The sequence below is a fragment of the Cucumis sativus genome, chromosome 4, assembly GCF_000004075.3.
Source record: "Cucumis sativus cultivar 9930 chromosome 4, Cucumber_9930_V3, whole genome shotgun sequence".
Lineage (NCBI taxonomy): Eukaryota > Viridiplantae > Streptophyta > Magnoliopsida > Cucurbitales > Cucurbitaceae > Cucumis > Cucumis sativus.
This window is the reverse complement of record NC_026658.2, coordinates 3,753,033-3,778,695: the sequence shown is the minus strand read 5'-3', so window position 1 is coordinate 3,778,695 and position 25,663 is coordinate 3,753,033. Positions and strand designations below refer to the sequence as shown.

Sequence of the window (25,663 nt, the reverse complement as noted above, 5' to 3'; positions counted from 1 at the left end):
ATTTCTTTTAGTGGTTGTTTCATGCTCATTTGTTCTAAAATACAATTTATATCAAAATATGAAAATCAGTAAATTAATGACAACTCAATGTAAGAACAGATAAAATTGATAGCAATAACCATAAATGTCTAATAGCAAATGTGTGTACACATTTACACAGTCAATAGATATCTAATAGAAAGATAGAATGCTCTCTATTAGTGATAAAAAAAGATTATGGAGAACATAAAAACAATATACAATAATAAAAAAAGTCACACAATAATGATCAACCAATAATATACATAGATTGTTCATTAACAATAAAGAATGAGTTGTTTGATAAGTTATATATATATAATGTCGAAATTGTCATATGGCGCAAACTTAGCTTACTAAGCCTAATAAATATGAGATGTGATGACAATAAACTCCTTACCAAGTACAAGATCTATTATCAATTAGGTGACGTGAGATATAATTGAAATAGTCTATCAATGAAAACCATTTGTAAATTAAAGAAGTCCAAAAGTAATAAAATATTAAAATAATCAATTATATTATTAAAGTGTGTTTGACTCAAAGAGTTTGGTAAGGTAAAGAATTGTAAATTATTTTTTTAATCTAAAAAGTTTGCGGGTGTTGCTAATAAAAAGATTATCAATTTTATATCTTATTAACTTCTTATTTCCGTAGATCTAGAAATTGACGCAACCACTAACTTGCTACTGTTCCCTATTTCATACTTAGGTATAAACAACAATGGACTAAAAGTATCAAATTTGCAAATTATTTATTTGTGGGGGCATGTTTACAAATATGATAAAAAAAAATTGTTACCTTACCATCATAATTATCCAAAATAAATAATTGAAAAACTGACCCGGTTTCGAGCTTGAGCCGAAACCGATTTTCGGACTTAGTTGGGGGCCTTCGATCCGCTGGGTTTTTCCATCCCCTTGGTTACGTCGGAGGTTTCACTGATCGGAAACTTAAGTTTACAGACATGGGGGCTTCAGAATCCGCACTCTCACGCTCTCACTCAGCGGTACTGCTTAGTTTCTTTATTAACTCTTTGCATTTCTCACTTATTTCTTTTCTCAACATCTTTTGTTACGCCTGAAGAGGGCAGCTGATGTAATCTCCACCGTGTCGGAGCGATCAGAAGCTGTTGATCCCATCTTAGAGACGCTCAAATCCCTTCAAATCGTAAGTTCAGTTATTATCTCTCTTCAATTTCCCTTTTCGTTTGAGACTTCCTGATTATTACAATTAATTTCTTTGAGTTTGTGGGAGTTGGATCTGAATTTGGAATTTTCTTTGGATTGTTTTTTTTTTTTGTAGACAACACCGATATTGCAGTCACCCCCTACGGAAGGTAGCCTGACAGATATCTTAGTAAGAAAACCGCCCTCTTCTTCAAATGCTGGTAGGATTCTTAGGGTTGAACTTATTGTTTGTTTAGTTTACCTTTTGGGTTCTTTAGGTAGCTCGTAGCTGTAGATGAATATATAAGCTAAAAGCAGTTGACACATTTGTTCATTTTCTATATTGGGATTGGTAAATTAATTTGAAAAATAAAAGAGTGCTTCACCCCCTTCTGGAATTTTTTACTGTTTGTACGTTATGAATTATGCATCCTTAATCCTTATGTTCTATTTGTTCTAATTATTCTATAGATTCTATTTTGTAAAATTAAACCCATACCTTTAGGAGAGTTCCCTATCCAGACTTTTCTTTTTGCATACGTTTGGATTCTTTCATTCTTTCTTAATGAAAGTGTTGTAGTTTATATTTATGTGTGCATATATAAACTAGTCTTAATCCAAGTTGAAGAAAAACTTCATTATGTAGAATATTTCATTCAATTATGAGCCTTCAATCAATTGTTAATGTTCTAGTTTAGGTAAATGAGGAGACCATTTTTCTAATTTTGGTTTCTTTCGTGGCTTGAACATGGAGATCATTGTGACTATTTTTTAGCTAGTTAGTGTTAGCGTTCCTATAAAATAGTTATTGCTATCCTATTTTATCATTTATGTGTCATGTTATGGCATGGGAATATTTTTTTTGAACAATGATGCTTGACCGTTCTTTTTTCTTTTTCAATGCAATGTAGTTACTGTGAATCCCCAAGTGCTTTTGGAGCTTTTCTCAATATACCGTAAGTGGCAGGACGGAAAGGTCCAAGAGATCAACAAAAATCAGGTTTGTTCTGTTATGAAATATAATGATTTTTGTATGATGAATGCAAATGGTTGTGAGTTAAGGTATCTTCATTCCCTTTTATTTCTATATGTATCATTTCCTTCAATAAGTCATTACTTTGAAACTCATTATATGCCTAGATTCAGGATCTTGTGGCTCATGGTCACAGAATTGTACTTTATTCCAGCTGTTCTTGTTTAATTGCCTCACCACTATAGTACAAATAAACCAAATTTCAGAACTACTGCTGAATCTTGTAGTTTTTTTTAGATAAGAAACATTTCATTGATAAATGAAATAGGGGAAGCCCCAGCACCTAAAGGTGAGTACAAAAATTGCGCCAATTAGAAACTAAAAAGGAGAGACTATATTTCTTCAAAGGGTGCCTGCATTGGCATCAGTAAAAAGCCATAGTCAAAACAGTGTCGAAAAAGGAAATGAAAGAGGAAAAAGAGCCCCTAAAGAGCCGCCTATACGCTCGCTCCATAAGGACCAAAAGAAAGCTCGTAAAATAGCCATCCAAATAGTTTTCTTGCTGCCAGAAAGGGGGTGTCCCACCAATAATGATTCCAGGATGTCTTTTATATTAGGAATCCTATTATGAATCCAAATAGTCTTCTGCTGAATCTTGTAGTAAAGATGATAATATTGCAATTAAATGCTTTTCTTCACTTTACGACTTCATCTAGAGGCGAAAGCTTCCTTAAATGAGTAGAGTATTCTGTCCTCCTGATATAGTTTGAAATGGGCAATGTTTGCCATATTTAACACTCGCAGAATGCTCAATCCGTCTGAAAATTTAATTATTCTTTTCACTCTAAAGACCCCACAAATAGCACATAGCATGCTCTGCCACCAAAAAAACCGTCTGTTTTCATGAAAAGGGAAATAAGTTGAGGTTGAAGCAACTTCTGATGTGTTTTTGGCTAGCCTAAGCAGTAGAAAGGGGGAAGATATTTTAGAAGAAATGACCCCATAGAAGACAACGCTGACCCTTTGACAGGATTCCAGTAGCGTTTCAGAGAAGATCGATAATTAGTGGGCCATATATTTTTGAAAGCATGGAGGAAACTGATGCTAAAAATGAAGACATAAGCAAATGACGAAAAATCTCCACATTAAAGTTCATTAGGTCCTTGAAGAAATGGAAATTATGTATTAGACCCATCTCGACAAAAGGCAGTGTGGCAGTAAAGAGGAATCTAGGGATAGTTTTACTCACATAAAGCCCTTGGAAGAGGAAATTGAAGAAGAGGTATTGAGGTAGACATGGTTTGAATGATGAAACATTGTATTGTTATGAACTATAAGTAGACCTTTTCAAGGAGAAGATATGCTATCAGAGAATAACCATGTAATTTCTGCCTCCCATGAATCAGTATTGAGGTAGACATGGGCCACGATGTTTCCTTATGAAAGTGATACCTTGGAACATCAAGGGCTTGGTGCTCCCCCCAAAAGAGCTCTTATTAAAGCTGTCAACAAGAGTCAGTTGGGGCATAGTGATTCTCTAAGAAACCAAGTTAAAGATGAGTGGCAGGAAGATTATCAAGTCCCTATTGAAGGATTCAGAGCAAGCTTCTTGCAGAAGTCTCCAATGATCTTTCCCGCTTCTCTTGAGTATAGCAAGTCCTTTTTAGATTGGAAGGCCTTCAGTTTTTTTATTTAGAAGTTTGTTATTTTCTCTCATGTACTTCTCTCTCTCTGTAGTTTTCTCTCATGTACCTTCTCTTTCTCGCTCTTCTTTGTCATTCCCTTTTGAGAGCATGTGTCATTTAACAATTTCTTAGGCTGTGTGGGTGCTATAGGACGATTTCAAATTATGTGGAGTCAGAAAAACATCAGGGTTTTTGATTTGGTGCTCGAATCCTTCACAATTTCCATTTAGTTGTCGTATAAAGATGGCTTCAAGGGTTGGTTAATCAGAATATATGTTCCTTCTACTCCAAAGAGTAAACAAGAGTCATGAAAAGAATTGGCAGATCTTTACGGTTTGTGTATGGATCACTGGTGTATTGGTGAAGATTTCAAGCTAGTCAAATGGCTATCTGAATTCTGAGAGCCTTAGAGGAGGCTGCGCTGCCAGAAGCATGAGACAGTTTAGTGCTCTAATTGAGGATTTGCCCTTGCTGACTTTCCTTCAAGGAATTGTACTTTCACTTGCTCTGCATTTAGAGGAGCTCCTAGCTACTCATATTGAGATTTATAGCTTCTGAGAGTTGGGTTGATTATGTTCAAGAGGTGGATTTGGTCAGGTTCTCTAGGATGGGTTCAATCATTATCCTTTTTTTAAGTCCTGGCAACCGTAAATTGGGTCCTTGCCTATTCCATTTTGAAAATATCTGGTTGGATCACCCTTTAGAAATAGCAAAAGTAGAGGTCTGGTGGAATTCTATGTACTTTCAGGGTTAGGCCAGGGTGTGCGTTTTTTTATGGAGGAATTGAAAGGTCCCAAAGGTTTCCTAAGGGGCTGGAATTCAACATATTTCTTGTTTTTCATGTATTTTCTAAGTTTTCTTGAATTTCTCCATTCAAGATATTTGTCTGAATTGGGAAGCTTTTATATTTTCTACTTGATTTCAATTTGTATTGTTTTGTTGATGTTGTATTGCTTCAAGTATTTTTATTTGTAGCTTGTATTTTGGAGCATTGGCCTCTTTTCATCAATGAAAAGTTCTTTTTCCTAAACAAAAAGCCTGTCTCTTGTTTGTCACCAACTTACCTTTTGTAGCTATTTTATATGTTCTATTTTGTATAGTTGGACCCCCTTCTTTTGTGGACTTGATTTTTGCGTGTTCATTCATTTTGCTCATTATTTCTCAAGGAAAGTTAATTCTACATTTCTATCTGAATTTTCGAAGAATTTTCATGGTAAATTGTTGAGGGGATTACATTAGTTAAGGTCCATTGGATGGTTGCAGGTATTTATTTCACTGAAGGGAACCTTTATGGGGTTCTTTTCTGTCACATCTTGTACTTTCATTTTCACATTCCTTGATGAATTTGTCGTCTACCATTTAATTTTGTTTTTAAAGAACAAACTCTGCCATATCTAAACTACCGGAATCTCAAATTAGAATTTTGTATAGACATTTTAGTGCTTTAGCTGAACAGAAAACCATATTATTATTGACAGCTATTTACCACTCTGCTGCCTTATTATGGTTCTTCCAGTTGAAGAATTGTAAGGATTGTTGTGCAATGGAACTTAATTTGGTGATAAATGTTGTAGGAAGATATTGAGAACAAGATCGAAGTCACAGATGCCTTGGCTGTTAAACTTCTTCAACGCTTAAATTTTTCTGTTTCTGCAGTTAAGTCAGCTTCCCAACATCTATCAGAAGGTACCAATACAGTTCTTTCTCTTTTTCATTCTATTTTAGGAAAAGATTGGTTCGCCAAATGTTAGTGTTCTACAAAGAAAATGTACTATTGTCTGCCTTTGGATGTGTGTGATGTAGTTCACTCACTGGAAGTGGAAATCGGTGAGCTCAAGGGAAGATTGACAGAGGTTATTAGTAATTGCGATGCATTATGCAGAAGAATTGCCTCAGAGGGTCCGGAGTCTCTTCGGTCATCTATCAAGCCATTTGTTCTTGCAACGGCCGACACAGGGTCATCCTGCAACTCATCTTCTGAACAAGTAGCTTTGAATACAGATCCACATCCCCCAGAACCCAAATTAAATTGATTCATTATTAGAAATCGTTTTGTAATTTAGGAAACAAAAGCACTCCATTGCAAAAGATGGTAAATATAAAAATGCCAATTCTTGATTCGTTGGTTTCTTTTTCCAGCATTCATCCATTGTCAAATTTGCTGTTTACAGCAACATCAAGCTGTCAGGAAAATGTCATAAAGCAGTGTTCCAAAATCAAAATCTGGACCGCTGACCGTAGAAGCCCTTTGAAAGGAGTTGGCTCCCACTAAAATCGCCACCGGCAGACCAACCAACCAGCTGCCCAGGGCAGAGGCAACAGCCACATTACGAACTTCTCCTCTCTAGCCCTTTCATCCCCTGGAAGTTCCCCACCGATGTCACCTTCTCGTTTTGCTTGTTAAGATCCATCTTCTAGAGCCTGAACACACCATGTGACATTTCGATAAATCACATTGATTGTAAGATGGCACTGTCGGTGCTTTCACCTAAGCTATAGCCTGAATTTTTAAGTGTTTTTAAAGGTTGATTTGTCAGAAACTCCATTTAAAAATAATGCAATCACGAATTTTGGATTCATGAGAAGAACAGAGATGGGAAAAAAGAAGAAGTAGTGTAGTGTATTTATTAATAACATTTTTGTGAACACATGTTGAGTTGAGAACAGATGCAACAACTGATTGTGAAAGAACATTATATAAGATTAAATAACACAAAGAAAAGCAGGGACAATGAATTCTGCAAATCAAAACTATATTACTCTACTCAATAAGGTTGCATTTGAAGAACATTAGGATCGGGGAATTTGCAGCGTACAGTGGTTGTTGGTTGGTTGGTTCTATCTGATCTGAAGCAATCAAGGCTGTTGCTGTGCATCCATATAGCCAGCGTCAACCAATACCTTCTCTCGCTTGGCTATTTCAACGTCTTCATCCACCATCATCTTCACCAGCTTCTCAAATCCAACTTTTGGTTTCCATCCCAATACCCTTTTCACCTTGCTTGCATCACCCTTCAGATTATCAACCTCCGCCGGCCGGAAGTATCTCTTGTCGATCACTACATGATCTTTCCAATTCAATCCAACATACCCAAATGCCACCTCCAAAAACTCCTTCACCGTATGAGATTCCTCCGTCGCAACCACGTAATCATCAGGTTGATCTTGCTGCAGCATCATCCACATCGCTTCCACATAATCCCCTGCAAAACCCCAATCCCTCGACGCCTGCAGATTCCCCAAGAACAGCTTGCTCTGCAGTCCAATCTTGATCCGACCTACAGCTCGTGTGATCTTCCTCGTCACGAAATTCTCTCCCCTGCGAGGCGATTCATGGTTGAATAGTATCCCATTACAAGCGAAAATCCCGTAGGCCTCACGGTAATTAACAGTATACCAATGCGCAGCGCATTTCGCTGCAGCATAAGGAGATCGAGGATGAAATGGAGTCGTCTCCGACTGAGGAGGCGGCGTAGACCCAAACATTTCAGACGATCCCGCTTGGTAATATCGAATGTGGCTACGACCAGTAGCAGCGATATGAGATCGAACAGCCTCAAGCAAACGTAGAGCACCAGTGGCAACAACATCAGCAGTATAATCCGGAATTTCGAAAGAAACAGCAACATGAGATTGAGCTGCGAGGTTATAAACCTCATCAGGAAGAATAATATCAAGCCATCGACGGAGAGAGGAGGCGTCAGTAAGGTCAGCATAGTGAAGCTTCATTCGTGCCTTATTAGCATTGTGAGGATCGATATAGATGTGGTTGATTCGTTGAGTATTGAAGTTGGAAGATCTCCGAATCAATCCATGGACTTCATAGCCCTTATCGAGAAGGAACTCAGTAAGGTAGGAACCATCCTGACCAGTAATGCCAGTAATTAAGGCCGTCCGTCGCTTCTCCGCCGGTTCAGCGGCCTTGCCATTGGTATCGGAGGTAGATCTGGTACCGTCGGCGATGGAAGCCATTGATGGATGAATCGGATCTGGAAGAAATGAGAAGAGAAAGAGAGAAATGTGAAGAAGAAAGAGAAGGGTGAAAGCTCTAATTATAGTAGCCGCGTAAAGGAGAAGGGGTTTGAATCCAGTGTGAGCGAGTGGACACCCAACTTCTTTCTATACAACACCTGGGTTACCCAATCAAAACGTGCCACCTCACATCTATGAAGGGTATATTATATTCTTCCCATTTTTATTTTAATCATCCTTATGGTCAACACTCTATTTCCATAGACTTCAATATTGATGCAATTACTATTGAGTTTTTCATAATTATGCTTTCATTTTGGTTTACTTGTAAATGCATTTCATGTTTACATGTGGGTTTAGTTAAGGGCTTTCTTCTTGCTGCTTTAAGATGAAAGAAACCAAAAAGTCTAACTCAAATTTGATCAATTTGATCGTGTGAAAGTTTTGTTGTAGATTTGTTTGGCAAATGTTGATTATGACTTTTAGTTCTTGTGTTTTTGGTTCATATGTTGTTTCTATCTAAATATGTATTCATGCGAGGAAAATAGTATTAGATAAGTTAAAATATCATTTTGGTTTTTATACTTTAGAGTTTGTTCAACTTTAGTGTCTGTACTTTCAAACGTCTAATTTTAGTCTCTAGACTCTCAATAAATCGTAAATTTAGTCCCTAGACTCTCAATAAATCTTTATTATGTTTTTTTTTTTTACATTTCATATATTGTATAAATACAAATTCACATATGGTGATTCCTTGCATAAAAATGTCTGCGAGTATATAATCAGTTTCAATAAAAGTTCATTTCAAGGGATTAAATTTAAGGTCTACGACTAAAATAGAATAAATTTTAAAGTATAAGGATCAAAATGGAGTTTTAACATATTAATTATTGTGATGGTGCTTAAACCCCTTTGTAGTGTTTAATGTATTTGTGATAGAAGTCTTAGATTGCATGGTCAATAGTCAATTGCAAAACTTATACATTTATTTGTGTTTGGTTCCATAGAATTTTGATTTTAGTAAAAGTTGATGCAAGATCCAATACACATGACTTACAATATAAGTAAGAGGAAGATTTAAGCATGTAAGCAAGATGTCCAAATGAAACCGACAAACTAATTTGAGTTAAAAAGAAAATGTAAAATTTAGTTTCAAATGTAGTAAAATGAACAAAATAGTAGAATATCACATTCCATAGGTTTGCGATATAATATTATTTGTATCCATCATAACATAGATAATCATAAAAAGTAATATTGTATCCATCCTAACATAAATAATCATAACAAGTAAACGATTGCAATCTATCATATATGAACTATGATATTTTACTGTATTTATATATTTTTAAAGCATTATTATCTAAAATAATTTTTCTTTTTAAAATTATATAAATTTAACTTAGCCTAATAATGAAAAATATCTATGAAGTATGAAATTCCTTTTTAAAAATCTCATTTTAAAAGTTCTAACAATACTCTTAAATTTAAGAGAAAAGTCAAAATATCTTACCATTAATTTTGGATTCAAACCGTGACTACTTGTTTCAAAAGAATTTAATGAGACTTTCAAATTTAATTCTAAGTATTTATACTTTAAATCAATCTTACATTTAGTCTCTCTCAAACTTAAATCACTAAAAGTTAAATTGGATTGAAATTGACTAAATAATAAATAGTAATTATTATGCAAGAAGAAAAGATCAAATAATAAATAGTAATTATTATGCAAGAAGAAAAGATCAGCTCAATAACCGTTGTATCTACAAAAAAACGACGAAAGATATAGACGATAGATATAGACAAACTACTAGATTTATCTTATACCATAAAGATACAAATAATAGTCTATCTTAATCAATTGTAATAGTCTATGATAAGTTATGATATCTTACCAATTTTTTTTGCAAAGGCATTGTAATAAATGTTGAAGTGGAAATTTGAATCGGTGCCAGTTGAACTAAGTTCGACGATATCTTATCATATTTGTAGATACTTTTCAAAGTTTTTTTATTTAAAATAACATTTATTATAAAAAAAATATTTATTGCAAGAAATGGTTCCCCTTATCATTAACTTTCTAAAAGAGTTTATTTTGAAAACCATGACCAACACAGCTTTTTTCAAAAATTCCAAAATAGTTCCTGAAAAAAAGCAAGAATCAACAAAAAGATTTAAAGGAAAAGAAAAGGAATATTTAAAATATACAACACAACAAGTTTGATATAGATTTGAATTCTTTTAGAAATAAAACTAAATATATTCAACAAGTACATGAACATGTCATCGAACAATCCACCGTCTTGTATATCAAACAATATAAAAGAAAATAAATCAAATCTCCTAAAAACACGAATATTGATTTAAACTTATCTTTGGTTAAATGAATATCAACCAAAGTAAATGAACAAGAATTGAAAATAATGTTAATAAAGAGAGAATTAAGTATTCTTAAAAATTCAAAATAATTGCAAAAATCAAATCTCACATTCCACCATAGTTCTTACAAAAGAAAAAAGTATTTACACTTTATAAGAAAATAGGTAAATTGACTTTTGTTTATTAATTAAACTCAATAAATATTCCATCAAAATTTCTAACTTTATCTCAAGAGTTCCTAAGTCACATGAATTGCAATGTCATCTAATTTATAAACCGTTACCAAAAGAATTCAGGTAAATTTCTATTTTTCATTTTTCAGGAAGAGAAGAAAAAAAATGTTACCAAAAAGTTCATTTCCTATCCTTTCCACTTTCCAGAACAACAAGCCAAACGAATACAATGCAACTTTAAACTTTTGACTACGAGATCAGATGTTTTGAGAACATCGTATTTTCATCCCGCGTCAAACTAAAAAAACAAATATAGAGTAGTTATAGGCACGATAAATTTAAAATCCACAACCAGCTTTAATGTTAATGTTGTTGCGTTTACAAAGGCAAAAATTCAATGGCATAAAAAAGCATCGAACTTCAGAGTCACTGAAACAAAGTAGCTATAACCAAATCACAACATGAATTATCAAGAGTATTATAGTACGAAATTCGTGTGGCGTGAAGCAGAAGAAACAAATCTTACTTGAACAACTTTGATTTGGCCAAAGGCCCAATAGGTTAAATGCTTCATAAGTAAAGCCATGAGATTCATGAGAGAAGTTTAAGCAGTGCGCTTGATGATGTGAACTCCACTGTCAGTATCAATAATGTCGCTTATCTCTCCAACCTTGAGGGCATATGTTGCTTCTTCAAAAGGCTTCTGCATCTGGCCACGCCCGAAAGGACCTGTAATAACATTTTTGTGTTGGTCATTTAGATACGTTCTATATTGTGTATGTTAACCTAACCCATACAAACACAATTGCTAGGATAAAGTATCAGCTATTAATGAATAACACATCACGACATATCCTTCTGATCCAAGAAATTGTCGAAAGACCTGCTATTGAACGCCAAACATAATTACACTTCGGGAGTTTATCAACTGGGCTTGTAGGGCTGAGTACATAACTACAAATTTCTAGCAGACAAGCAAGGGTGGAGAGAAAAACTGAGCGGAGGCAAAACATATTAACAAGACTCTAAATTTTTCTCTTTAATTCTCTCTTACTTGTAAGGTAAAGTATAAGAAGAAGAAGAAAATCCAATTTTAACAAAAAGGAATTGCATTTTTGGCGTGTTTTGAAAATGAAGTCGTATGAGAGTAAGCTTTTTTCAAAGCTTTCATTTAAGTTCATAGATCTCATAGAATTCCAAATAGAGAATTTCAAAGTGCTGATGTTCTTGCTTGTTGCTAAATATATGAGAAAAGCTGAAGATAGATTCTCCTATTGAACGTTAGTTTAACCAACTGACAGCACGTAAACAAAACCCATTTAACTAAAATCAACCACTGATTAAGTCATCCTTTCATTGGTTTTCAAGTAAAATGGTCCACACAATATTCATCACAGTGTATCAACCTACTTCCAGGTTCTAAAAGTAAGAAGATAACCAGATCTATCACAATCATGTGGTAATTCTTCGAGCGTCAATGCAGGATGATAGTTGGTTTTTCATAAAGTAAGTAAAAAATTCAACTTAGAAACTGAGATATAATACGGTTCCTCACTCATAGAAATAACAATTCAACACAAACAAAGCAAATAAGAGAGTGGCAGGATATAATCATACTCAAGGGTATTCTGTCCAACCAAAACGAGATGAATCCCACACTTGAATGAAGCAAATACATAAATATAGACACATATCCCCAATAAAGTTCAACCCCTGAATCTTAAATCTTCAACAAACCAAAACCCTAAAACTACGGCCCTTCGATAATCATTTGTGCTTTAAATTATTGGGTTTTGAAAATTAAACTTAAACACAACTTCCCCAAAAAGTTTTTTTTGTGTTCAATTTTACTTTTTATAAACGATCTCAAAATCCAAGCCAAATAAAGCGGGTTTTCATTTTTGTTTTTGGAATTTGGCTACGAATTCAAACGTTTGTTTCCATGAGAAGAACAAAAGCAATTGCGAGCAACCCAAAGTAGAAAAATCGTACTTCATCAAACGTGAGCCTAATATTTCTCACAGTTAAGTCCAGGGCTCAAGGCTCAATGCATGATAAAGTGAAAGCAACCTAATTCCGGACTGAAAATTACACCAATCAGACAAGAAATGGAGAATAAAAAGTAACGAGTACGCAACGATCAGAAAAAAAAAAGAGCAAAAAAAAAAAAAGAAGAGGTTAATGAGCTAACCTAGATCGCCGCCACGCTTGGCAGAGCTGCAGTCAGAGATGCGAGTAGCAATATCCTCAAACTTAGCCTTGCCGGAAATGATGTCGTTTCGAATGACAGTAAGCTGAGAGACGGCGCTCTCACGAGTGGTATTCTTGATAATTCTGCCTTCCGGATCTTTCCAGGAAGCAGGACGTCGCGAACCTTGGTGCTTTATGAGTATATGCGATGCTCTAACCTGAGCGGTGGCCGCCGAAGAGGACATCTTGTTTTTCTTGCTGGTACTACGCTTTTCCTTCGCAGTTCGATCCGTAGAGGAGATCGAATGAGCCGATTTCTTGCGCTTGCGATCGGAATCTATTTTGGCAGCCGGTGAAGAGGATCGGTGACGCCGCCCTCGGTTTTTGTTTCACTTGGATTGGTGGAGCAGATAGTTCGCGAGCTCTCAACAATGGAACTGGAAATGAAAGATATTTATATTATTTATTTAGTAGATATTTCCCCAAAAGTGGAGTACTTCTAATCATTCCATCTCCACCGTCCGTTTCAGTATCTTAACGGGTGGAGAGACTTTTGGGAAAATAAAGTTTGCAAATTTGTACATTCATTTTTATCACTCCTATTCACTATTTCTTGCCATATGGTCTACATTATCATAATTACTGCTACCACAAAACATATACCACTCTTTTTCTCTCCATATTTCATGGTATTGTTTAAGCTATGAGTTGAGTGCATCTACTTTTAGGTTTTTGTTTATTTGATTAAAAGAAAAAATCAACGAGGTGACGTTGAATAAACTCAATTTGAATTGAAAGATTAGATGGTTTTACAAGATTATGTATTTAACTTTATAACATAAAATGTAATTCAACCTTGATTAAAATTAACTTATGTTAACTAACAACTTGTAATGATTTAGATTTTCAATTTATGAAAAGGTGGAGGGTTAAATGTAAGTTTAGTCTCGCTTACAAAGCGTTACTGTTAAGTTATTTTTTTAAAATATTGCATAAATCAAACAAACAACCATCCCAAACCTTCCCATTAAGAGCATGAACAGAGAATTCGAAATACTACAAGTAACCCTAATCACATCTTCAGTGTGCACAAGCCAAACAATGTGTCATATCATTGGCGGAATGCACACAACAACTAAAGCTGATAGCACCAGCACTCAGCTAACATCCGACTCCTGTAAAGTTAAGCTATCAAATATGAAGTTAATATATTGGTGAAGTTAAAAAGTTTGTATATAGGGTACATACCAATAATTATCGTTGCTTAAACTCAATGTCTTTTTTAGAATCGGTTATGGAAGCCAAATTGTAGATTTGTGGGTTATTATAATTTTAATGAACAAAATTGGATTATGGAGAGAGATGATTGCTGGAATTCGAATTCTGGCGAGGGAACAGCGAAGGGGAATCTCAATCATCCACTTCGGAAGAAGATGTATATCCAGCAGGGCGGTTATGAGTTTTGGAGATGGTAGCCATGGCGCAATCGGCTTGCCTACTTCGCTCACTGGCATTGGTGGCTCCGCTTACGAGCCCACCACCGTCCCAGGGCTTCCTTCCCACGTTACAACTGTAGCCGCCGGGCACTATCACTCTCTCGCCCTTGATTCGCAGGGCTGTCTCTGGGCTTGGGGCAGAGATCATGAAGCGCAGCTGGGCCGGGGCTTTGCTTCCCCTAGGTAGCTTTATTTCTCCCTCTCTCAAGCGCGATTAGAGTTCTTGCACAATCTATGCTGGTTTTCTTATACTTTTTAAGAAATGTGATCGCTATTTTAAGTTGATTTCTTTTACTCAATGTTAAAAAGCTCTCTATATGATATTCGAAGGTATAGATCAAGAAATGCTTACTTCATCCTAGTGTTCGACTAAAAGTTACTAGCTCATATGTTGACTAGAATGTCATAAAAATTAGGCTATGATTAGTTCAGTTCGTAAAAATAGTTATCGTAAATTTGCTGATATATTGATGGAACCATATCATTTCTCATAGTTTGATGTTAACCTTCCATTATCCATTTTAGAATTTGAAGCTGTGCTGATGTTTTGGTTATATCATTTTCGACAGAGATTCTTGGAATGTACCAAAGAGAGTGATAGGGCTGGACCAAGTGAACATTTGTTCAGCATTTGCCTCAGGTGTTGTCTCTGCTGCTCTTGGGGATGATGGAAGTTTGTGGATTTGGGGAAAATCTAAGCGTGGACAGCTTGGTCTTGGAGAAGATGTCACAGAGGCTGTTATACCCTCTAGAGTTCAAGCACTTGAAGGTGAAAAGATAGTTAAGGTTGGCTGGCTTGTTTTCTCATCCACATTTGACATTCCAAAAATATAGCAAAAGGAAAAAAAAAAGCACAAGCTCTTGTACTGCCATTTAAACCTTTTGGAATCTTTAACATAAAATAACTTGATATTCTTGGCAGGTCTCTTTTGGTTGGGGACATGCACTTGCATTTAGTGAGGATGGGAAACTGTTCGGGTGGGGTTATTATGCTGATGGCAGATTGGGAAATGTTGGAAGAACGATGAAGATGTCTCCTTTGGATTCAAGTTCATATAGATCTACAACTGGCCAAGAACAACCCAACATTGAGCTTGCTGAAAGGTTGGTTTTGGAATCGATGGAAGAAGAGAAAAATATGCCAATTATATGGGAACCTCATTTGGTGGAAGATGAAACTGCCGTTGAAGTGGTAGACATTGCATGTGGACTTGATCATTCCTTGGTTCTCTGTCGTAAGTAACAATGGAGCTAATCACTTTCATATTAGTACCCAAACATTTGTCTATTTTGTTTAATGCCAATATCAAATTCTCAGGCGATGGTACCCTCCTAAGCTGTGGAAGCAACATTTATGGGCAATTGGGAAGAGTTACACAAGATTTGGGGTTGCTACCAGTTGATTCAAGTTTCCATGTAAAATCTATAGCCGCAGGACTTGGTCATTCTCTGGCATTATGCCAAGATACTTCAAACAAAGACATAAGAGATGCGACGAGTGTCATCTCATGGGGATGGAATCAGACGTCTCAACTTGGAAGAGTAGGACCAAACAATATCCCATTGGCGATTGAAGGATTAGCAGGGGAAACACCTATATCATTGTCAGGAGGTCGTGCACATTCAATTGCTCTTGGCTCTAAGGGAGAAGTGTGGGTTTGGGGATGTGGAAGGGATGGTAGACTTGGGTTAGGAAGTTCCAGTGATGAGTCTGAGCCAGTTTTTCTGGATAGCCTCGAGAATTGTAATGTTGTGCAAGCTGTGTCAGGCTTTGATCACAATCTAGTATTGGTTGTTGACTGATGTGGTTGAAATCTAGTCTTGTTTGCTTTGGATTGCTTCCTTGGATGTATTTACAATGAATCCTTCTTCCACCCAGGAACAAAAGAAAAAGGTGTTCTGTTGGTTCCTATAAATTAATTGGTCTTTTTGTGTTATTGTTTATTCACCATCTTAATGGAGAGGCTCGTTTCCCTTTCTAAACAAAAGAAATTGCCTCTTTTTCTTTTTCTTTTTTATTGAGTAGACTCTAGTTCACCGCAACTACATCTTAATAGTTGAAGTAAATGTTAGTTCACCCCAACTTGGCTATGCAACATAACATTTCTTCAAAAGTAAGCCTCAGACCAGGCTTCTTGCGATTTGGTTTCCTGTTTCTCAAACACAACATTGCTTTAGATTATGAACGAAGAGGCAAAGAATGATAACAATATAGAATATTTTTGGCATCTTATTATAATTTTAAGTCGCAAAGAAATTTCCTTCAACTTGAGTAGGAATCAAAAGAACACTGTGTTTTCTACACCCCTTTTTCTTCTCTCTTTTTGTTTCCGTTTTGCTGGGTACAAAGGTTAGCATGGTGGAAGATCCTTTGGGGGTGGAAGAATGCTTTGATCTTTTCCAGGTCCGTCTTCAACCACAAATGCTGTTTTTAGACCCCATCCTGTGTGGACTTCAAGATGACAATGCATGAACCAGACTCCTGTAAGTTCATTATGAAAATGATATGAGGTATTTATATATATATAGTTTCCACAAGTCATATTTCAATTTTGTTCCTTTTTTAAAGTCAATAATATCAATATCCACCTGGGTTATCAGCTCTAAATCGGATGGCAGTCCATCCTCCAGTTGGAACTCCAACTGTATTTCTCTCGACAGGATCAACCAAGTTGTACTTTGCAGGATCTTTGGCTGGATCGAAGTTCCCGATCCCCGTTCCAACAACGAAAAAGTTGTAGCCATGGAGATGGAATGGATGGGACTCAACAGTAAGAAGATTGGTGTCCTGTAATACCAGCTCGACCGTAGAATTGAATGCAATCTTGCTAAGCCTCGTGCCCACTGCAGTTCTCAGATTAGCGGTCAGTGGTGCTCCAGTATAGTTGAATGGAGTTGGAGGTCTGTCTGGGAAATCAGTTCTAAATACTCCACCGATATTGAAGTAATGAGATTGAAGAAGACCAATTTGAGGCATCACAAAAGAGATGTTGTTTAATGAAGCAACGAGTTGGGTTCCATTTAGACACGTGGGGCACTCGTTTTGGCCCAAACCAATCGTGTAGAAAAGCTTTCGGTCAACTTTGAGTGGAACGTTAGCAGGATATTGAGGTGAGTTTAAGCTTTTCAGCTTCTTGTTGTAGCTCAAAGCAAATGACGTGTCATTTGAGGCTGGTAATTGGGGAAGGGTTGGGAGGACTGTGTTTGGGATTCCTCTGTATTGGAGAATACCGGTGGCTGTTTTGTTGTCCACAGGAATTGGAACATCCATGAACGACCTGGAAGCCATGAAATATCTATTAGGTGCTTGGTTGGCTTGCAACAAGACATTTGTGGTCTGTCCTGGTGCAATTAGTATAGCTTGTGTAGTGAATGGTTTCGTGTAAACTGCATCAACCTCTACGACTGTCATGCTGTGACCAGCAATGGCAAAGAAAAGCTCGTCGTTGAGGGCAGCATTTATTATTCTCAAGAGATATGTCTTTCCAGCTTCAACCTCCATGGCAAAAGTATCTGAAAATGAATCGCAAAGGACAACCAAATCATTATCAGTGCTCTGTTCACTGAACCTGGTGTTTGAAGACCCAAAACCTTTCTCCAATTAGTATTTCTTACGTTTTTCTGAACAAGGGAAGAGTGGCCCTGGCTTGCCATTGATTGTGTGAGCATCAGACATATTTGGTGGCAGTCCCATGCGCGATCCTTGGTTGACAACTGCCTCGACATCATTATTCCACCATTCTCCTGCACCAGAGGTATCAATTCCATCATAATTTTCATTTCCACACAATGATCCAAACAAGATAATTTCTAGTAAATTTTCTCAACTAACCTAGAAGAATTTCAAATTCTCCGTTTGGCTGAGGGAATGGATAAGGGGTTCCTTGCTTGGGCAATATGACAATTGCTCCATAAACTGTTGCCCTTAGCCAAAGAATGTGTGCATGCCACCATAATGTGCCTCTTTGTCCTGTGACATTGAAATCATAGGTATAGCTGTTTCCTCTCTGAATAGGACATTGCGTAATGTAAGCAGGTCCATCTGCCCAGCCATTTCGATACTGCTTCAATCCATGCCTGCATAAAATACAGAAGGTGACTGAGATAAGAACCTTTTTTTTGGAGGGGGAGGAGGGGTCAATTTTCACTCGTGTCATTAAGGTCCATGTCTCATTATTACCAATGAATTGACATGTTATATTGAGCATGGTTCGTAACATTGACAAGAACTCGATCTCCTTCCTGTACGTATATTGTCGGCCCTGGGAACTTCCCGTTTACAGTGACAATTGGCTTTGCATGACACAATCTACTTATATTCTGCACTTGAACCTGAGAAACAAATCTCATAAGAAAGGAAAGTTAAATAAAATTGATCGCTCAAGATTCTATATCCTTGTCTATATGTTATTTCTACAGCTATTGAAATAACTTATAACTCACATCAAACTGATATCTCTTTATTGCAGCTTCTACAGAAAATGAGATTAATCCTATACAACTAGCAACAAAGAGAAATGTCAGACGATGAACGAACCAAACCAAGCTGGCCATTTTCTTTTGGCAATGATAATTTTTGAGGTAATGTAAATATGAATGATAACGAATGATTTCAAATGTGAACAATGCCAAATATTTATACCATTCAAAAAGCTGCGCTGATTTTGAAGGTCTTTTAATAAGAAGTTGGTAGGAATTGTGGAAGGGTCTCCATAGCCAAAGCTTGCAAGCAAAATACTGATAGAGACTACTTGCCTTGCTTTTGACTAACTTGGAGGTTGAGATTTCCAAATGAAAGAGAAAGTTAGACTTGCTGTTCACTTGAACTTATGTTCAATTCATATATTACAAAGTTACATTGTTGCACAAAAAAGTTGTTTAGGACCTATCTGATAACGTTTTTCTGTTATTTTTTTTCGGAAAAACATAATTGGATTACGAACATTGTCTATTCATCATTCTCATTTTCTTACATAAATTGAAAAGGATCATTATCTTATGATTATTCTTTCCTATACCTAGTTTTTTGAGATGTCAATGGAATTATTGTTATGATTGCTTATATGGACGTGAAGAACAAATAAAAACATGTTCAACATTTGTCTTTTATTTAAAAAATGTGTAGCCAGTTATCTTATTTGAGAACAAGATAATGCGTAGTTATACATTTAGTGAAAATGAGGGGCCATTTTTCTTTCTTGAAAGATAAGAACTAAAAGGGTGAAAGAAAAATAAGTGTACCGAACTCATATCTCTGAAACATTTAAGATATGTGCATATTGGTAAATAAAACTATAGCTAAATAAAATAGTATTGACATTGACAATCTTATCAAATTACTTATTCATAGTATTATTACATTACAATGGAGGAGAATTTGAGTAAAAGGGTACTTTCTTTTATATATAATATATATTGTGAAAAAAAACTAATTAAAAAATTGATTAATAATAATTGATAGGGATTGTTAAGGTAGGCCCCAGTGTTTAATGTTTGGACCCAAAGTTAAGGGTTGAAAAAGGGTGGAAATTAGTTAGAGCGAGAGAGAGTTTACTTTAAAGCTTCTTTTGCCCTTTCCTCCTGAATTCATGCTTACATTGCTTAATTCACTTTCTTTCCTTAACCTTCTTGGTAACCACTGCCCCCTTTGATTTTCACCATTAATTAATCCCAACTAAAAATACTTTTTCTTTTCTTGATAAAAATGGAGGCAAAAAAAAACTTCTTTTTTTTTTTATTATTTGTCAAAATGTATACTATAACGTCATTAAAATTATTCATTGTTACTTTTAGAGTAGTCCTCCATCAACCCAACCCAATGTGTGGTTTGGGATGACTTTGACCTACCAATTTATTTGAGTTGAATTGAGTTCAAATATTCTATTTTTGATCATTATAGTTGGTGACAGTTTTAAGAATAATAATATTTTTAAAAATTACAAATATATCCAAATCCATCCGTGATAGACTTCGATGATAAACCACTCCGATAGATCAATGTTTATCGGTGATGGATTTATATCATTGATAGACTGACAGATTTTGTTATATTTGTAAATTTCTTAAAACGTTGTTATGTACATAATTATTTTGAATATAATTGCTATATTTACAACTATCTTTATCATTTGTTGGATTGAATTGATCCAATGATTCTATAGACAAAACTTGAATATAACTTGGATGTCGTATTCTAAATTAAATAAAAAGTGTAAAAGAAGGATAAAATACATTTTTAACCTTCAAAGTTTGAACTTATAGTTTGTTTTGTTCACTGAAATTTTAAAATGAACGTTTTCATCTTGAATGTATCAAAAACATTTCTAATGGGTTGTTTAGTTAATTCAATAGTTAATTAACCAACAAAAGGATTATTGAGTAAATTTTTGTTATAACACGTTTAAGGGTAATTAAAATTGGTGTCAAAATCTGATAAACTTTTATCGGTAATAGATTTAAGACTATTAAATCAATATCTACACATCTGAACAGAGTCAGCACATGATTTTTTAAAAATAATTTTACTTATTGGGTGGATTTTTTTCTCTTTTCTTGTTTGTCTCCTCACCGGTGAATCTCTCCTACAAAATCAACGCCACCAATAACTTCTGATTGTCTCCATAAATTTCAGAATCATCACTTTCCATTTTCCAATCCGTGGAAATGGCTAATCTCCTCTCCGTCGTCATTGATGTCGCTTTCCCCATCTTCTGCAAGTCCCCTAATCCCACCCAATTCCAAAGTCAAGGTTTTGGGTATAAATTAAACATCAGCCGTGAAATTGGCCAAACCCGCAGTCGACATTCAGGACAATTTTCATCACGGAGAAATTGAGAATCATCCAACCCCTCCCCGTCGCGATGCTCTTTAAGTTGAAAAAGGTAAAAACCCACTTCCAGATAGGCGCCACCAGAGGAAGGTGATGTCCGGCAGCGAAGCATCATCCTGCAGATACTACAGAACCTAGTACATGGTGGGGTGAACGACGACGAGAGAGGAATGGAAACATATAGAATTAAATTTTAATTTTGGGCTTTAATTTATGGTGTGATATAGGTGAGTGGTGAGTGATGAGTGATGGGATCAGATGGGAGCTGTGGAGTGCAATCTCCACGTTAAAAAAAATAGTCGAACAATAATTCAACGGTTCTGATTTGACGTTCAAATCTCGCCGATGTGGATAGAATGGATGCCAGCTGTGTATATTAAATTATGGATTATAGTTAAATAGTTAAATAAATAAATAAACTACGTGTTGATTCGCACACTCACACGTGCCATTAAAGTCTGCCTTTTTTGTGAACTCTGAGCGATGAGGCAGAGGCACCCACTAGATTCGCTTCTTCCTTGCCATTCACTAATAATTACACCCATTTTCTCATCATCTAAACCAAAATTCTACCTTTAAATTAATATTACAACCCATCTTACTTCATTCCAATTTTACACCTCTCTAACTATTTAAGTTTTAGTATTTATTGTGGAAAAGTAGATTATAAAGTGATATTGATTTGAGTATTTATAGATTTAATTTTTTAAAACTAAAATAAAAATAGAAATTTAGTTTTTATTAGGTTTGTAATAAATTTTTAAGTTTTCAAATATGACAAAACATCCACTTAATCAATTGATAATTAATGTGATAGACATAGAAGAAATGTTTAAGAAGTTAGTAAATTTTACAAAGTTGTTCGATTATCATGCATGCATGTTCAAAAATTTAGGAATTTATTGAACTATAAAATGTAAAGTTAAGAAGATGTATTAGATATTTTTCAAAATTAAACTGACGTATTATCAAAAGTTGGAACAAATACGGATAATACGGATAAAATTCTATTCATGTACAAAATTTAAATGTTTACTGTATTTTGTATTTTGTATTTTGTATTTTTTTGAGTTTTTGTAATTTAAAATAAATATTTTGATTCTTAGAGCTATAACTATAATCAAAGAGAAAAATGCAACAACAAATAATAATAAATAACAATGATATAATATAGTAATGGATATTGAAAAGTCCGATAAAGATAGAAATAGAAATTAAGAAATAAAAATGAGAAGAAAAAAAAAAGAAGAAAGAATTGAAGAAGAAATTGGCTGGATCCGTTTAAGGTCGAGAAGGCTGGGCCATGTCTTGTGATTGAAGCTCTCAGCCTCTGGTGGTGGCCAAGCACTCCTTTGCTTCGCTGTTCCTCCCTCACCCTCTTCTTCTTCCTCTTCTCCGCTCCATTTTTTTTCACTTCACCATGCTGATTCTTCACGGTTTTCCAACGGCGACCACCACGGGATCTGGGGTTTCCATGTAGTCCAATTGGTGATACTTGGTTTAAGATTTCATGTCTCCCCCTGTTTCTCCGTCTCGATCCATGTTCTTCTTCTGATCTGGAGGGATTTCTTCTTCCCAACCACCTCCTCCATCTCTTTTAAGAACGCATTGTGGACAGGAAGTTCTGGGTTTCAGCTGTTTTCTGTTCTCGATCTGCCTGATCTTTGAACAGGTTGGTTTCTTCTTCGAGGTTTTTAGCGGCATTTGAGTAATTGTGAGGTTTTTATTTATGGAATCAATGAGAATCTGTGTGTGAGATCACTGAATCCATACGGTTCTCCCCGGATCCCTGATGGGAAATTTTGACCTAGCCTCGAAAATATGAGTAAAGCAAGTTTTACTTTTGAGGTTGTAAAGAGGAAATTGTAATCTGCCCTTGTTTTTATCGTGTGCTCTGAGTAAATTTATGATGAAATAGCTGTATCATATCTATGGAATCATAAAACCCTTTCAATTGGAGCTAGCGTTCGTGTTGAAAGTTAAGTTCTTTAATTAAGTGGTATGAATGGCTGCACTAGTTTAATTTAATAGCTGTAATCTTTGTTCGTGAGAACATACATTTTTAAGTTTCTTTTTCCACTTTAGTTTCCTTTGTCGTTCAACTTTCTCCCTTTGTATGTTTGATTTAATTAGGGTGGTCGGTGGGAGGCTTGATTTTGACAGAAAGCGTGCTTGCTTATGCTGGAGAAAGATGTCGCTTAAAAGCTTTGTTAGAGAGCTGCGAGAGATGAAAGATGGAATTGGGAGCATTTCTAAGCGAGGAGAAGAAGGGAGTAGGCATTGGCGAAACCGGACGATGTCACACATTGCACCGGATCAAGAACCTTCTCCATTGGAGTTAATTCAGCAAGGTCGATGGGCAAATCTTCCCCCCGAATTACTTTTAGACATCATCCGAAGAGTGGAAGAGAGTGAAACCTCGTGGCCTGCACGAGCTGTAGTTGTTTTTTGTGCTTCAGTTTGTAGGTCTTGGAGAACCATTACAAAGGAGATTATCAGAACTCCTGAGCAATGTGGAAGGCTCACATTTCCAATCTCATTAAAGCAGGTATTGTGGTTTATCCTTCTCCCCCCCTCTTTTTGGTGAAATCCTTTCATTTTCATGTTCATATTCATATTCATGTTTTGATTTTCTGTTTACAATTAAAGCCTGGCCCTCGGGAGTCTCCATTTCAGTGCTTCATCAGAAGAGATAGAGCAACTTCAACCTACCTCCTTTACTTTGGTTTGGTTCCTTGTAAGTCATTTCTGTTCACAGTTCAATATATTGTCGTTGATGAATTTGAAGGAAAAAAGAACGGAATAACTTATCCAGCAGTTTTTAAATAACCAAGGTTATATGTAAAGATGGCAATTTGCTATCGTCATGCTTCTGGGAATCCATTTTTTGCCATTAACAATTCTACTGTTTTTGTCTGTTATTGAGCCTAACTAGCATTTCTTTTTTCTTTATTTCACTTGGGAATTTCCTCTTTTAAGATGAACAGCTATTGATGGATGAAAATGCTCAATTAGATTGGATTCTTTTGGATGACATTTTTTTGACCATGTCCCTTCGTACTTTATAGTCATTAGTTTCTAGAACAAAAGTCTGACTTGATAGACCACTTATTCATGCCTTGACGCAAATATACTTTTGGAAAGTTATGGAATATGAATATTTTCTTTTGACTCATGACACAAATTGAATTGACAGCGGAGGATGAAAAGGATAAATTGTTGTTAGCAGCTAAGAGGGTCAGGAGAGCAGCTGGTACTGACTTCATCATATCCTTAGCAGCTGATGACTTTTCTCGAGCTAGTAGTACCTATGTTGGTAAATTAAGGTGAGTGTTAATAGACTTTCATTTTTTTTGTCTTTGTATTTTTCTCATGCTAACTTACTTTACAAACATTTGTCAGGTCTAATTTCCTGGGTACGAAGTTCTCGATTTATGACAGCCAGCCTCCTTGTGACCCTGCAGCTCGACAAAATAGCCGGTCAAGCCGCAGATTTCGCTCTAAGCAAGTCTCTCCTAGGGTTCCTGCATGTAACTACAGCGTAGGTACAATATCATATGAACTTAATGTTCTTCGTACTAGAGGTCCTCGGAGAATGCAGTGCATCATGCAAACGATTCCAGTCTCTTCAATTCAGGAGGGAGGCACTGCCCCAACACCTACATCATTCACATACTCTCTTGATGACCACCTTTCTTCCATGTCCGATTCTATGAGAAAGGATTCAACAACCAAGGACTTTGGCTCAAAGATCCAATCTGAACCAGCAGTTCGGGCCTCGGATGAATCCTTGGTACTTAAAAACAAGGCACCGAGATGGCACGAGCAGCTGCAGTGCTGGTGCCTAAATTTCAGAGGACGAGTGACTGTTGCATCCGTTAAGAACTTTCAACTTGTTGCAGCTGTTGATCAATCTCACAATGTTTCAGTAGAAGAGCAAGAGAAGGTAATTCTCCAGTTTGGAAAAATCGGAAAAGACATTTTCACCATGGATTATCATTACCCCCTTTCTGCATTCCAAGCCTTTGCAATCTGCTTGAGCAGCTTCGACACGAAGCCAGCCTGCGAATGACATCCTTTCATGAATAGCGGTCATCATCAGAAGGTTCGAAAATGCTTGAAATTGTTGGGAAGAACTGCACAAGCAGCATTATTGACAGCTGAGAAGGCGGCTATGCGATTGATATTGTCACTGAGAGTTATTAATCCTGAGGTTTGACTTGTATTTTGTATTATCTCCTTGGCTCTTGACTTATATTTTGTATCATCTCCTTGGCTCTAATGCGCATACATTATTATAAATGTCAATCCGCGTTGTATTATCTATGTAGATTTCTTCGTGTTTACTTCCTCGTACGATGAGACATTCTGATTGGAAATGGTTTAACACTATTGTATGGTGGATTCCCCCTTTGTCCTTGTCTTCTGCCTCGAATCAGTAGTCAAAGTCGTGTGGGTTCGAATTCTAGTCATTGTGGAGTTGTTAAAGGTGGTTGAACCTTTGGTGGTGAAAAATTCAAGCTTCTGATGAGTTAATTTTATTCACTCACATTTGAATGAGGAAAAGTTACAAAATTGACAAGTAAAACATTTGAACGAGGAAAGTTACAAAATTGACAAATAAAAGATATGTACGTATGATTACTAACGATGTGTTAGGTACATTCATAATTTTATTCGAGTGAATAAAATAGATAGTTTACATAATGCACTTCTCTCAATCTTGGAAATGCACTTCTCTCAATCTTGGAATCACAATCATAAATATTTATAAATAGT

At 36.0% G+C, this 25,663-nt stretch overlaps 6 protein-coding genes and 1 long non-coding RNA gene across 7 annotated transcripts; 4 read left to right on the top strand and 3 right to left on the bottom strand.

Annotated features, from left to right (window-relative positions):
• The first annotated feature begins 858 nt into the window (after positions 1–858).
• On the top strand, positions 859–5,975 carry LOC101208248. Its single transcript, XM_004146465.3, has 6 exons — positions 859–1,027; positions 1,105–1,188; positions 1,324–1,408; positions 2,099–2,187; positions 5,420–5,531; positions 5,649–5,975. The coding sequence occupies exons 1-6, from the start codon at positions 986–988 to the stop codon at positions 5,876–5,878; spliced, it is 642 nt and encodes a 213-aa protein (XP_004146513.1). The 5' UTR covers positions 859–985; the 3' UTR covers positions 5,879–5,975.
• LOC101208005 (GDP-mannose 4,6 dehydratase 1) lies at positions 5,941–7,920 on the bottom strand. Its single transcript, XM_011654862.2, has 2 exons — positions 6,662–7,920; positions 5,941–6,266 (listed from the first exon to the last, which is right to left on the bottom strand). The coding sequence occupies exon 1, from the start codon at positions 7,815–7,817 to the stop codon at positions 6,702–6,704; it is 1,116 nt and encodes a 371-aa protein (XP_011653164.1). The 5' UTR covers positions 7,818–7,920; the 3' UTR covers positions 5,941–6,266; positions 6,662–6,701.
• A 2,773-nt stretch (positions 7,921–10,693) lies between these two features.
• LOC101206789 (peptidyl-prolyl cis-trans isomerase Pin1) lies at positions 10,694–13,011 on the bottom strand. Its single transcript, XM_004146459.3, has 2 exons — positions 12,561–13,011; positions 10,694–11,098 (listed from the first exon to the last, which is right to left on the bottom strand). The coding sequence occupies exons 1-2, from the start codon at positions 12,802–12,804 to the stop codon at positions 10,974–10,976; spliced, it is 369 nt and encodes a 122-aa protein (XP_004146507.1). The 5' UTR covers positions 12,805–13,011; the 3' UTR covers positions 10,694–10,973.
• A 637-nt stretch (positions 13,012–13,648) lies between these two features.
• LOC101206543 (probable E3 ubiquitin-protein ligase HERC4) lies at positions 13,649–16,038 on the top strand. Its single transcript, XM_004146458.3, has 4 exons — positions 13,649–14,238; positions 14,625–14,841; positions 14,978–15,290; positions 15,374–16,038. The coding sequence occupies exons 1-4, from the start codon at positions 13,895–13,897 to the stop codon at positions 15,856–15,858; spliced, it is 1,359 nt and encodes a 452-aa protein (XP_004146506.1). The 5' UTR covers positions 13,649–13,894; the 3' UTR covers positions 15,859–16,038.
• A 218-nt stretch (positions 16,039–16,256) lies between these two features.
• LOC101218482 (laccase-11) lies at positions 16,257–18,642 on the bottom strand. The gene is made up of 6 exons (XM_004146508.3): positions 18,499–18,642; positions 18,236–18,387; positions 17,888–18,132; positions 17,671–17,799; positions 16,645–17,568; positions 16,257–16,537 (listed from the first exon to the last, which is right to left on the bottom strand). Exons 1-6 carry the CDS (start codon positions 18,607–18,609, stop codon positions 16,407–16,409), a joined length of 1,692 nt encoding a protein of 563 aa, XP_004146556.1. The 5' UTR covers positions 18,610–18,642; the 3' UTR covers positions 16,257–16,406.
• LOC116403340 lies at positions 17,677–19,033 on the top strand. Its single transcript, XR_004216040.1, has 2 exons — positions 17,677–17,810; positions 18,525–19,033. It is a non-coding gene; the product is annotated as an uncharacterized LOC116403340 (long non-coding RNA).
• A 3,053-nt stretch (positions 19,034–22,086) lies between these two features.
• Positions 22,087–25,303, top strand: LOC101205595 (tubby-like F-box protein 5). Its single transcript, XM_004146454.3, has 5 exons — positions 22,087–22,556; positions 23,018–23,432; positions 23,534–23,621; positions 24,081–24,210; positions 24,287–25,303. The coding sequence occupies exons 2-5, from the start codon at positions 23,076–23,078 to the stop codon at positions 24,954–24,956; spliced, it is 1,245 nt and encodes a 414-aa protein (XP_004146502.1). The 5' UTR covers positions 22,087–22,556; positions 23,018–23,075; the 3' UTR covers positions 24,957–25,303.
• The last annotated feature ends 360 nt before the right edge of the window (positions 25,304–25,663 follow it).

Bases quoted from the DNA above. Each gene is read 5' to 3' on its own strand.
- LOC101205595 (XM_004146454.3), top strand. From the start codon at position 23,076: ATGTCGCTTAAAAGCTTTGTTAGAGAGCTGCGAGAGATGAAAGATGGA. The intron at 23,433-23,533 runs GTATTGTGGTTT...TTACAATTAAAG, and splicing joins TTCCAATCTCATTAAAGCAG to CCTGGCCCTCGGGAGTCTCC. The intron at 23,622-24,080 runs GTAAGTCATTTC...TTGAATTGACAG, and splicing joins TTACTTTGGTTTGGTTCCTT to CGGAGGATGAAAAGGATAAA.
- LOC101208248 (XM_004146465.3), top strand. From the start codon at position 986: ATGGGGGCTTCAGAATCCGCACTCTCACGCTCTCACTCAGCG. The intron at 1,409-2,098 runs GTAGGATTCTTA...AATGCAATGTAG, and splicing joins GCCCTCTTCTTCAAATGCTG to TTACTGTGAATCCCCAAGTG. The intron at 5,532-5,648 runs GTACCAATACAG...TGTGTGATGTAG, and splicing joins TTCCCAACATCTATCAGAAG to TTCACTCACTGGAAGTGGAA.
- LOC101206543 (XM_004146458.3), top strand. From the start codon at position 13,895: ATGAACAAAATTGGATTATGGAGAGAGATGATTGCTGGAATTCGAATT. The intron at 14,842-14,977 runs GTTGGCTGGCTT...TATTCTTGGCAG, and splicing joins AAGGTGAAAAGATAGTTAAG to GTCTCTTTTGGTTGGGGACA. The intron at 15,291-15,373 runs GTAAGTAACAAT...TCAAATTCTCAG, and splicing joins TCATTCCTTGGTTCTCTGTC to GCGATGGTACCCTCCTAAGC.
- LOC101208005 (XM_011654862.2), bottom strand. From the start codon at position 7,817: ATGGCTTCCATCGCCGACGGTACCAGATCTACCTCCGATACCAATGGC.
- LOC101218482 (XM_004146508.3), bottom strand. From the start codon at position 18,609: ATGGCCAGCTTGGTTTGGTTCGTTCATCGTCTGACATTTCTCTTTGTT. The intron at 17,569-17,670 runs GTAAGAAATACT...ATTCATTTTCAG, and splicing joins CTTCCCTTGTTCAGAAAAAC to ATACTTTTGCCATGGAGGTT. The intron at 16,538-16,644 runs GTGGATATTGAT...ATGAACTTACAG, and splicing joins ATTTAGAGCTGATAACCCAG to GAGTCTGGTTCATGCATTGT.
- LOC101206789 (XM_004146459.3), bottom strand. From the start codon at position 12,804: ATGTCCTCTTCGGCGGCCACCGCTCAGGTTAGAGCATCGCATATACTC. The intron at 11,099-12,560 runs GTTAGCTCATTA...ATGTTATTACAG, and splicing joins CAAGCGTGGCGGCGATCTAG to GTCCTTTCGGGCGTGGCCAG.